Source organism: Arachis hypogaea, chromosome 16 (genome assembly GCF_003086295.3).
Source record: "Arachis hypogaea cultivar Tifrunner chromosome 16, arahy.Tifrunner.gnm2.J5K5, whole genome shotgun sequence".
NCBI lineage: Eukaryota > Viridiplantae > Streptophyta > Magnoliopsida > Fabales > Fabaceae > Arachis > Arachis hypogaea.
The window spans coordinates 113,780,300-113,793,607 of record NC_092051.1 but is presented as its reverse complement, the minus strand read 5'-3'; the positions used below and the strand labels follow the sequence as shown (position 1 = coordinate 113,793,607).

At 35.6% G+C, this 13,308-nt stretch overlaps 1 protein-coding gene across 1 annotated transcript; it reads left to right on the top strand.

Moving 5' to 3' along the window:
• Nucleotides 1-622: 622 nt before the first annotated feature.
• On the top strand, nucleotides 623-2,928 carry LOC112754681 (metacaspase-9). Its single transcript, XM_025802392.3, has 2 exons — nucleotides 623-1,190; nucleotides 2,191-2,928. The coding sequence occupies exons 1-2, from the start codon at nucleotides 833-835 to the stop codon at nucleotides 2,775-2,777; spliced, it is 945 nt and encodes a 314-aa protein (XP_025658177.1). The 5' UTR covers nucleotides 623-832; the 3' UTR covers nucleotides 2,778-2,928.
• Nucleotides 2,929-13,308: the final 10,380 nt, after the last annotated feature.

Below are 13,308 nucleotides of genomic sequence, written 5' to 3'. Positions count from 1 at the left end.
CTCGAAGTCACTGCGATTTTATGAACAGAACATATCAAAATAATAATAAATAATAATAATGAAATAATGATAATATTTTATTTTGATCAAAATAAATTTAGAAAGCTTATCTTAGTTAGGTTGGACCTAGATATGGAATGAGTGGATGAGTTGTGGGCAAGTATAAATTAATCGTTAGCTTAAGCAAGTTCCATGTGACCATGTGTTGCTTCAGATTATTAGCTTAGATAAAATATAATTTTTCAATTGGTTGATTATTCTCATACGTCAAGACTCTACTAGAGGTTCCCATGACTTAGGCCAAACTTTCAAGCCACTATGTATTGTTGGATCAAAATTCAAGTCGTGTATGGGTAATTCGGTATATGAATAATATATAGTTTTATTTTTAGGCACACAGTGAAGAATCATATGTTATTATATGCCTAATAAAGAAAAAAGAAAGTCACATTTTTCTCTTCCATTCCATTTACCCAATGAAGTTAAAACCTAATCTTCCCCAGTCACAATCTTTAACATATCAGTATAGTCTTGCCCGAAAGTAACAATATAAATTTCTAATCATAGGTTGATTAACAAACTCTTTTACACTTACAAAATTTTCTTTATTTAATACTTCTTAAAAAATAATAATTTCCCTCGCTTGAAAGACAACAATACAAGAGGTAGAAGATTGCTTGCATCAAATTCAAAGCCAATGAACAATGCTACTCCAAGAACTATAAATCCACTCCATTGGAAGGATAATGGACATGAATCAATCATCTCTCTAGGCGCATACACTAAGAAATTAAAACACTCGATTAAACCACCAGAATCAGAACTCTAAAATATGGAGGGAAAGAGCAAGAGGCAAGCTGTTTTGGTGGGGTGCAATTACTATAACACCCCTAACGAGTTGCATGGCTGCATAAACGATGTGCTGGCTATGAGGGACACACTAGTGAAGCGCTTTGAGTTTGAACCTGCGAACATTGAGGTCCTAACCGATGCACCCGGCTCATCTTTGCCTTTGCCCACCGGTGCCAACATCAAGCTGGCGCTGGCTCGCATGGTGGATGCAGCCAAAGCTGGGGATGTTCTGTACTTTCACTACAGTGGACATGGAACCAGGATCCCTTCAAAGAAACGTGGCCATCCATTCCGCCAAGAGGAAGCAATTGTGCCTTGTGACTTCAATCTTATCACAGGTATGTATTATCAATTTTTACGTGTATATAAAAAATTAAAAATCCGTACATAAGACATATTGAAAATGAAAAAAATAATAATAAAATATATATATTTATAAACAAATATACGATAGTTAATTTAGTGACTAATTTTTTTTTTTTGCGTAAACATGATATTTTTGTTCATTAAATTGTTTGCAAAATCATATAATCAAAAGATGCACTAATTAGATCACAATTAAGGTGTATTTGACTTTTATTTAAAGTTCGTATTTTTTAAATACCACCTTATTTCTGTTTACTATATATTTTTCATGGTTTTCCGATGGAAAATTTGAAATAACAGATATAATTTTTTTTATACTTGGAAATATTATTTTAAAAAAAATTCTAAAAATAGAAGAAATAAAATTAAGAGACAATAATTAGAAAACGAAAATGGCCATTTTTTTAGATAAATAATGTTTATATTAAATTTGGCAAGTCATTTTCTAATGGATTTCTTATAGCAGGAGGTACTAACTTTCATATAGAATAAGGTTAATCTATCAAAAGCTTAACAAGCTAAATACTCTTTTACTTCTTAATGTTTAGATTAAATTTTAATTTCATATTAACGTTTAAAATTATCCCAAGTGTTTTATTTATTTTATTTTTGTTATTTGGACAAAATTAAAACCTTTCTTTTAAAAAATGTCATGTTTTTCTATAGTAATTTTGATTAAAAAATTAAAATAAGATAAAATAAAACTTTTAAAAAGAATACATTTTTTTGAAACTTAGAGAGAAAATTAGGATCGAAGCTATAGCTAGAAATTAAAATAATCCTTTACATTGTTATTCAATAAATTTCAGTTATGTAACTCAAAAACTAAACTAAAAAAAGCAGGGCAGGATACGTGGTCTAAACTAGATCACATGCCTTGTAATTACGTTTTAAACCGTAATAGCCATCTTAATAAAGGTAACATGTTAGTTATTGAACTAATTCCTTCACTATTGTTGTCAATTAATATAGATTTGGATTTTCGGCAACTGGTGAACCGGCTGCCTAGTGGCGCGAGCCTGACAATCCTGTCAGACTCATGCCACAGCGGCGGCCTAATCGACAAAGAGAAGGAACAAATCGGGCCATCATCAGTAATCTCCAAAAGTGAAGCACCGAAAAATTACACTTACACCCCAAAGACAATTCCCTTTGAGTCCATATTGCAGCACCTTTCATCGCTAACAAAAATAAACACCACTGACATTGGAACACACTTGTTAGAATCCTTCGGTGAGGAAGCCAGCCTGAGGTTCCGGCTTCCCCTGCCGGATCCTGAATTGTCCACACCGCTTCGGGCGGACAACGGCGTTCTGCTGAGTGGCTGCCAGCCTGACGAGACATCTGCCGACATGAGGCCGAACGAAGTGAGTGCAAAGGCTTATGGTGCATTCAGCAATGCCGTTCAGATGGTTTTGAAGGAGAATCCTGGTATGATAAGTAACAGAGAAGTTGTGATTTTAGCTAGGAAGTTGCTTCAATCACAGGGGTTTCAGCAGCATCCTTGTCTCTATTGCAGTGATGAGAATGCAAATGCTACTTTCTTGTGGCAAAGTTAATTAAAGCTCTGAGATTGTTATTGTTGATTATTTGATGTGTGTGTCGGTGTGACTCTTGTTATTGTTGTGTTAATTTTTATTTGGAATAAGTGAAAACTGAAAAGAACTATTTATTCTTTTGCGAAAATATATATCAACTTGAGTTGTGTGAGACTTGTGCTTTGCTGCATGAAGGCACCTCTAGACTCTCTGTATTTCGTTCTACTTCTCATAAAATTGATTTTGGGTGAAATTAATTAACTTGTGGGCTATTGAAGTTTGCTTTAGTTGCATTATGTTTCAATCCTAACAAATTTTGTTTTGAAGTTAGCTAGATGTGTTTGGCCAAAAGATGTTCTTTTTAGGAATGGAATCTAAATTTATTCAGAATTATAATGTGTTTCTATCACTAAGCTAACTTTGGCCACAAATGGTTTTCAGGACTAAATTAAAAGGGCAACACCACCCAATATATTGATCGTTATAATTTGGAGTAAAACATTTTGATAAAAAAATCAAGCGTCGAGTAAAACATCAAATTGATCTTTTAAAAAATGGTCATACATGACATGATAAAAAATAGTTATTGGTGTATAATGATGTGTTAATTTCTTTTAGGATTTTGTAAGAACACTTGTTAAGGTTATTTAAAAGTTGATATTTTAAAAATATTTCTAATATATGCATTATAAAAGTTTTGAAACTTTAAATTTCTAGATTTTCAATAAAAGTTTTGGGACCTCGAATTCAAATTTGCAATAGGGTCTATTGCAATAGCACTGAACGTTTTTATTAGAATTCATCTGAATTTAGTTTAAGATTAACATTTTATGGACTCAACATCATAATATTTTAACAAATCGATTGACGTTGGAGTACCCTTTTTGTAGGACTAAATTAATACCCTACCCTTCTTTTGTTTAGCGGTTTAATTGCTTGGTCTAACTTCTGTTGGCAATGACATTAGGGAAAGGAAAAACCTTTATTGTCACAAAAAGCAGCCTTTTGTTAAAAATCGGGGCCCTGTTTAATTAATTATAACCATAAACCGGCTGAATCCTTACATAAATTTCAGAATTAACAAATTAATACTTTTGTAATTTATGTGACAACATCATTTGTATATAGTTATTTTGTTCATTATTATTATTGGAGCCACTTTGATATCCGAATTGTATTTTTTCATTCCTTTTGGGATAGGACCATCATGGCAATTAGCATGGCAAATTTGACAAAGTCAACATTTGTTGGAGCTGGGATAGATCCTCCTCATTGCTCAAAAACATTGAGGTCATCCATTACTTAATCTCAACCTTTCATTTATAGTACCGATGATTATTAGACTAACTTTTATGACATTGTCTCCATTCACTATGGCCTCAAATGATTTTCATTTTTTTTTATTAAACGAGAGACCATACAGTAACAATTGAAAAAAAATTAATATACTTCTAACTATGTTATATTGTGCGTGATATATAATAACAACTAAGATGCATAGAGAAAAAAAAAAACTCAAATTAATCTTTCAACTTGTAATTCAATTTGGTCCTTAAAATTTTAATTTATTTAAATTAGTTTCCAACTTAAAATCTATGACTCATATAAGACCTTGATTTTATTTTCGTTTCAAAATCATTAACGCTGTATTGAGCTGTATTGAGACGAATTGATGGCTACCTTACTAAATTTTCTAATAACTATCGAAGTGACGATTGAAATTTTTTACTCAATTTACTCTTTAAGAAGTCTTTAAAATTTACAAGTAAAATGAGAATTAAGATTTTAAATGCTTTGTAGAGAGTAAATTGAAGTAAAAAACTTTTAATTACCACTTTAAATAGTCATTAGGATGTCTAGCCACTACTACACAAACAAAAAATAGCGACGAAAAATCGGAAACCATTTTTAAAATCGCCACAAATTAAAAAGATAACAGTGGCTCAATCTGCACTTATAAATGTGCAGTAGAATCTGATAAGTTAGTGGTGGTTTTGTGGACAACCGCTACTAAATCAAACACTTTCTTAATAATATAATTAACATATGCATATATGGAGGCATCATTTAGACCCAACTCATTCTCAAATCTCAACATTAGACCCGTACACAAAAGCAAAGTAGAAGTTTGTGAAACCATTATTCTTTCTTCTACCTTGCACATCTGTGTGTCGTTGTGGAGTTGCATGGCCGCCAATCCATCCTGCTATAGTCGGTGCATCCTTTTCTTTTACCTCGTTGTGTGCTACTTTATCGTTTCATCTGCTCTTTCACTGATTTGTTCTTTTACCTTGCTCTCTCTTTTTTGTTATGATTTTTGACGACTTACAAAATTTGAGTCTTATTTTCATCAAAATTTGTCCAATTTTTTTAGTTCAGATTATACTTTCTATTAATTTAGTTTGGAGAAAAAGAGTGATAATAATTTCATTTTTACAGACTCAAATAATGAATTTTCCCCTTATCAAGTATTTGCTAGAAGTATTGCGTTTAATTTCTTATAGTTTTGTTATTATTATTATTATTATTATTATTATTATTATTAATAATAATAATAATAATAATAATAATAATAATAATAATAATAATAATAATAATGAATACTGATTGTATTTTGATACTAGGAATTTAAGATGTTTAGAAAGCTCGTTTTCACGAAAATATCAAAATTAGAAATAACATGTCAGCAACTTCAAACGGGATTTTTTGCGGCTTCATCCTTCCATCATGATGCCTGTCTAATTCCCCTACCCTGTAGTGGTGGTATTCCCGCAGCTACATCTTTCCGTCCATTCCATCCACCCCGTAGCAAACTAAGTCCTATTCACAAACCTGTATAGATATGGTGTTCAATTCGGAACTAGGCGATAAAGACTTGGATCTAGAGGTAAATTCTTTTGAATAATACATTGACAACCTTTCTGCTACATATGAAGCTCAAAAGCACAAAGGACACAAGAATACAAAATTTTGGAATGTTAATATCATTGGTAACGAATCTTGAATCTTTTATACCCAAAATGATTTAGCATCTGTTTTTCTATTTTTCTCGCATATTGGCCACAATGATTACATATATAAGGTTCTATTTTTTATAGATTCTGATGGCACAATCAAGCAAGCTCATTTAAGTGTGAGGGAAGCTATGAAATCACATAATGGTAGAAAAATATACTAAAGTTAAACGAGAAACTGCGATCAATTGGAGATGCATCTGGTGTATTAAGTGGCATATTTGGATTGCTAGATCTTGACTATGGTAAATTTTTTATCTGTGAAAAAAGTTGAAGAAAGATTAGCACCAAGGACAAGGTTTATAATGATTTTGTAAAGGTACAAATTTATATGTTGCTAAATTAAATCAATTTCATTTAATAATTACTAACAATTTAAACTTATCATTGTAGAAAATGTTCCACTTTGATAAAGATAATAGAGGAAGTATCAAAAGTACCATATTAATAAGTATAGGCAAGTCCTAGAAGGATACAAGAAACATGTTGTATCACGAGTATTATGACTCAACAAAGATGCTTGAACAATGTTGAGGAACACTCGCCGAAAATTAATAAAGAGCATTAGAAATAGTTCCTTGCATATTGCAATAAGGCTAACACATAGGTAATCTAATTTGAATTCTCATAAATAAATAAATAAATCTATTTATGGAATAATAGAAAACATGTAGAAAAAAAGCTGTGAATCGATCGAAACAAGTATACACTCACACTGGATGTTCAAAAAGCGTGGCAAGGCATTAAGAAGAAGAGGTAATTTACTTTTGAATTTACTTTTTAAACTATATCTTCATCTACATATTTTTTATTTGGGTGGAATATAATATGGTGATGGTATAAACTATATTGTTACAGTCGGAACTACAAGGCAAGAGAGTTAGAAGAGGATAGATATCAAACTTAGTGCACAAACGAAGTGATTGCTTTTATATCCATGAAGAAGCTCGGGCCATTAGTTTAAGTACAACGTTGAGATTCTTTATGTTATTTTCTATTGGTTTTAATTACAAAATTGTGTTGAAAGTCTATTCGATTATGCTTTAGTCCATAATTGCTTATATTTGCTTATATATGTCTGTAGAAAAGAATTGTGGAGATTGAGTAATGTGATAAATCCCCTAGAGTGTTCTCAAAATGATTCGCTTTCTCAAACTCTCAGAAGAAAACACTCAGGTAGGGTTTTGTGGTGTGAGTTTCAGATCGACCCCTAGCCAACTCTTTGGTCCGAATCACAATAGCCGAGAGATGGAGCTCAAATAAAGTAGACCTCAAGGGTGCTACTTGAACTACAGGCAGAAGTGGCAACTGAGATTTTGAAAAGGAAGGCAGTAGAGGATGAAGTAGCATTAGAGAAAATAAAGATGCAGACAATGGAGAGTACTTTAAGATATCTAATTCAACAGCAAGGTGGAAAATTACCACCAGACATCACTGTAGCCTGTAGGGATGAATTTCTTAGAGAAACAAATTGAAAATAGATATTAGGACTGGATGTTATTTTATTTGAAGTATACATTTTTTAAGTTGATTATGCAACTCTTAATTAGAGATATACTCTATTGATATTCATATAAATATATTAATTTGATTCGCAATTATATTTTCATGAGTTTTCGCTATCAATATTACATTTTTAGAGGGAAAAATAATAAGAATTTTAATATTTTAAGAAAAACAATGGTGATTTGTGCTATAAAATATAATATTTTTGTGACAGTTTAGAATGGGGTCTAGCGATGGTTATAAATGGACAAAAATAAATTTGAAAATTGTGTGGTTTCAGATAGTGGCGGTCAGTTACCGCCCCAAAAAAATTGTAAAAATTGATAGCTCCAGATAGCGACGGTTTATGAGCATCAAAAAACAATAACAAATTCTTGGATGTGCATATTTCTGCAATTTTAAACCGCTGCAAAATAATTTGACACAATATACTAGATGAGCGGTGGCTATACTATTGGTTCCAAACCCTAATTCCCGAGCTCTAAAAGATGCCTGTAATGTAAGTAGTTCTGCGGCGGTTTGAAACTGCTGCATTTTCCATAATAAACCGCCGCTATTTCGTGCCTACGTTGTAGTGAGCGGAGTAACTGTCAGTTCATATCAGTACGCCAAAAAGAGTAAATAAGCATTTATAACCGTCAAAGATTTAAACGCTGACAAAATTAACTACGGAAACATTAAATTAATTTTATACCCATGAAAAATAATTTTTTGACAAAATTATCCAACTGCTAAATTTAAAGTTGATTTTATTAGTTTTTGTTTTAAAAGTACCAAATTATCCTTTTATCATCTTCTCATTTCCAACACTTCAAGTTTTTAATCCCTAAACCATGGAAACCCTACCAAAATATAAATCAGAACCAGGATTAATCCTAAATAATGGAAGGTGGAATTACACCCTAACAACAGTCTCAAAAATCTCATAAGCATTCTCTCCATAAGATTCATAGAACTTGTCCCACATTTCATTCTCCAAATCAATGGCATCCTTATTAGGTTGAACAAATGAGGAGCATTACACTACCTATCTGCACCTACACTGAATTTTGCATCACGCTGTCAGGAGAAAAAAAAGACTCTTCTTTGTTAAAGACCGGTGGCGACATATTAGAAGCAAATCAGAAACAGGGGAGAGAGAGAGCTTGTTTGACGGCAACAGCAGCCATGGTCCCCTCCGCCGTTGCCCTATCCTCTTCCCCTTCTCCTTCTTTTTCCTTTAATTTTCCTTCAATTCTTTTTTGTATCTTCTTCACTTTGTTTCTCATTCCCTCGTCTCTATCTCTCTATTTTTTACTGCAACAGTGACAGAGGCTTACAGCCTCGCTCGTCGGCTGCACCTCCCTTTCTTTTCTTCTTTTCTTCTTTTCTCTATGTTTAGTGCATTTCAAAAGATTAGGACAAAAGAAAAAAGAATCTAAGAATTAGAGAAAGGCAACAAAGAGAAAATGAGTAACAAGCTAATCCTAGGGAAGAGACCTCCCTACGCATGATTGTGTTCTAGCCTTATTTCAGTTTAAAATCGAACATTTTTTGTTCAAACTATGTTCTATATTATATTGTTTTTACTGTATTTTTTTGTTCTACTTGTTTATGTTTTTTATTTTTTGAAAAATAAAAATCCAATCTTTTTTTCTAAGAAATTATTAGCTGGTTTATAAAGTAGCAGCAACTAGAAAGTATTGGAAAGAAAGAACTATTACTTTATTTTCTTGGCTTTACCCCCTTTTTTTTTTTTATCAAAACCAAGAGCTTGAAGATGATAACTGTTACGGTGGGTAACCAGAGATTAATGGGCTGGACTTGCTGGGTTGGCCCAATCATCTGCGAAAGGAAGCCTCCGAGCAAGGTCGCGCCTTGGGGCCTCCGTCCGACTTGTATGTATAAGAGAACGAGAGGGTGGTACATGCAAAGATACTCCGATGCTTAAGTTAGCAAGGGTGTAAGCAGGTCTAGAGAGTATTGGGACTTAGTGATACTTGAGGGGTGTCAGTGTATTTATAGTGGTGAACCAATAACCACCGTTGGAGTAGTTCCTCCTTTAAAGGAGGATAACCGTCTCTTTATCTTAGGAAAGTTGGGATATGGCTCCTGGAAGTGGGTTGAGAGATTTTAGGGGCAGTTACTAATTTGAATGAGTGTTATCTGCCATCTAATCTTCGTCCCGACTTCTTTGGACCAAGTCGTTGTTAAGACCGACTTCTTGAGAGAAGGTCGGTGTTGAGTGAAAGCCAATCCTTTGGATTGGATCTTTCATTTGGGCCTGGACCTTAGCATTGGGCCAGGACATGAACAGTGCCCCTAATCGAGCATAGTCTTAGTGGAGAGTTGGGCTCGAGTATTTTGACTTGGGCTTACAACCGACCTGTTGAGGAACCGACGTGATTTTTCTAAACTGACGTGCTCCTAAGTTTCCCAACAGTCATGTCTAATCAAACGTCGCGTTGGTTAGGGATTTGCGTATTTACACCTAGGAAGCGGTTACATTGGTAACGGCGCACCTCATTAATGAATGCCTCTGTTTTTACTATTATGCCCCTAGTGTATTTATAAATATTTTCCCTCTCTTTCTTTGTTTCGTTTCTGAGAACTGTTGCATTTGCACTCCCTATTTCGAAAAAGCTTTTGTTCGAAGGGACTCCTCTTTTCTTCAAGCCATTACTACCTCTACCCTTTTTTTAAGCAAAGGTTAGCTCTTTTTTCTGCTCTCTCTCTTTTTTACAAATGCTTTTGTTTGCATGCTTTTTCTTTTGTTTCCATCCCAATTCTATGGGTTTCTTGACGATTTACCGACTTATTAGTCAGGCCTTAGATTTTCCGACCTCTTTGAGGATTTTATTTTATCTTTTTCATATGACCAAGCCCTTTAGTGGGCAAAATAATAAACAACAGTGGGTGTCTTTTCGAGCTATTCAAGGTCGGAGAGTTTTCAATCTTTTTTATGAATCCTTCCATGACTTCAAAAATTTCTTTTTTAAAGTTCAAGCTGTAGAGGGTCACCACCCCTTTTTTCTGGATGAAAATTTTGTTCCTCGTTTCCCTTTATATTGGTCGGAGGCTTCTCTTGTGGAGAAGTATGGTTTGGATGATTTAGACGAGGTCGGAGAGGCTGTTGTGGGGTTTCTCCGAGAAGTTTGAGGGAGAGCCCCTTATCTTGATACAAAAAAGTTCCTCCAAGGGTCTCCGACCTTTGTACGGACTCAATTAGGTATATATGGTTATTTTTTTTATTTTGCTATGATTTGTTTGATTTTGCTCCGACTTGTTTTAATTATTTCTGATTTTGGGATTCCGACTTCCTTGTAACTTGATTTTTCTGTCTTTTCCTTTTTCAGAAATGGTGAAGAAAGCTTCTGCCTCTTCTTATCAAAAAGTTCAAGATGCCAAGAAATGATCTCGGCGAGGGCCACTGGCAATCTTCCTTCTCCTCCTCCCCCTCCTCATCCTCCTCATAATTTGGGGACTTCCTCTCATCCCCTTGTGGTATCCTCTTCCTCTACTTCTTCTCTTCCTTCTCCTCCTCTGCCCCGATCTTCTCCTGAACCCAAGAAGAAAAAGCGAAGGACTTATGGCTCTTCTTTCGAGGCGACATTCGATGGTCCCCAATTTTTCCGAAACTATATTTTTCCTCATTCATCTATTAATATGGATGATGCTATAGTTTGGAACCATTTGAATGTTATAGTTCAGGGGAGCATCTGGGTGGCTGGGGTGTGTACGAGACTCCTGGATATTTTTGAACATACTTCCCTTATCTCTTTGGGTTCTTCCCTAAAGGTTGAGGAACTTGAGGGGAGAATTTTCTTATACCAGGAGGAGGAGAAGAAGTTGAAGGAGGAGGTTACCAGATTGAAGGAGGAGAAGGATCGGATTCGAGAGAGGGAGAAGAAGTTGATGGGCCGGTGTGCCATGGCAGAGGGCCTTAAGGAGAAGGCGGAGCAGAATTATATCAGGCTATTTACGGAGAACTTAGACCTGAAGAAGGAGCTCTCTGGGTGTCGGGACTCTTTTCAGAACTTGGAGGATTCAATTGTTGAGGGGGCAGAGGAGGCATGGAGGATCTTTAAGGAACAAGTCGGAGTCATCGCCCCCGACTTGGACCTTTCTCCCTTGGATCCTGACAAGATCGTGGTGAATGGTGCAATTGTCTCCCCTCCCCGACCTGAAACCGACTCCGAGTTGAAGACTCGGGGCCAAAGGATGATAGAGTCTCCTCTTCGGGGTGACGTTCCGAGTTCCTCGAAGGTTCCTTCTGAAGGTCCCGACCAGCCTGCTCTAACTCCTTCTGATGCCGCTCCGACTTCTCTCCCTGGTCCTGGTGGTGATGGCCCTTCTCTGGGTGGTAGTGATCTTCCTCTTTCTTGACTGAACGTGGCTATAAGGGAGTCCGGCCTGTGGGCCCCCCTGTTTTTTAAACAATTTTTATTTTGTGTTATTGTGGTGGTTGGCGCTGAACATTTTCTGGCCTTTATGGCCGTAAACAAAAAATATTTTAAAAATATCCTTTTTGGATAAGGATTTAGGTTATCCTTTGCGTGTATGCTTTTTGTTTAGGTTTTTTCAAAAACCCTTTTAATCTTGTTCTTTTTGAACAATCCTTTATCCTGGCTGGCTATTTTCGGTCTATATTTTTCCCTAAGACTTGGGATAGCCTATGCCTTTGGTTTTTGTTGGATTTTTCCCTTTCTCTTTTCATATTCCCTTATGCTCAATTTTGGTTTATTGAGCGTATGTGACTTAGGTTATTTCTGCGATGCATTCCGTTTCTCCTCGGTTTTTCCGATTTGTAAGTCGACTAATTTCCGAGTTCTTTTATGATCTACTTATATAACCTCTTTACACCGACTTGTACCTCGTCATTTTATCCTGACGACCATCTAGGTCGTTCATGGGATTTTCACGTTTTGTCAAGCTTAAGTCGGCACGTTTCGTAGAAAGAGTAAAAAGTGAAAATGAAAATAGATATTGAAAAAAGATCTTTATTTATTTGCAAAGGTACTTTATTGCTACTAAGGGTTTTTTGATAATTTGCAGTCTCTTAGCCTCCATTTTGATGCCTCGCTAAAAACCCCCCTTCAGGAAAACTCTTTGGAAAAAAACCATGAAGTTGAGAAAAGAGTACATCAGGGAATAGAGTTCGCTTTTTACTATAGTACCTTTTCATATTACAAGCATGCCACGATCTAGGTAGCTCAGTGCCGTTTAAGTCGGTCACCTTATAGTAGCCTTTTCTTAAGGCCTCACTAATTTTGTATGGTCCCTTCCAATTAGCAGCGAGTTTTTCCTCCCCAGATTTATTGACTCCAATGTCGTTTCTGATTAAAACCAAGTCGTCTGGGGTGAAACTTCTTCGAATGACTTTTTTATTGTATCTGGTAGTCATTCTTTGTTTCAATGCTGCCTCTCTTATCTGAGCTTGTTCTCGGATTTCAGGGAGTAGTTCAAGTTCCTCTTTGTGCCCTTGTATGTTCCCGACCTCGTCGTAGAAGATCACCCTTGGACTTTGCTCGTTGATTTCTAATGGTATCATGGCTTCCACGCCATAGGCAAGTTGGAAGGGTGTTTCTCCTGTGGCAGACTGAGGAGTCGTCCGGTAAGCCCATAGTACTTGGGGGAGTTCTTCAGCCCAAGCTCCCTTTGCATCCTGCAACCTTTTCTTTAATCCTGCCAGTATAACTTTGTTGGCTGCCTCGACTTGTCCATTTGCTTGTGGATGTTCTACTGAGGTGAACTGGTGTTTGATCTTCATACTGGCTACTAGGTTTCTGAAGGTTGAGTCGGTGAACTGAGTGCCATTATCCGTGGTGATGGAGTGAGGTACCCCATACCTTGTGATAATGTTTTTGTAGAGGAACTTCCGACTTCTCTGGGTAGTGATGGTGGCCAATGGTTCTGCTTCTATCCATTTTGTGAAGTAGTCTACTCCCATTATTAAGTATTTTACTTGTCCTGGAGCTTGGGGAAAAGGTCCTAATAGGTCCAATCCCCATTTAGCAAAGGGCCAAGGAGAAGTTATACTTATGAGCTCCTCG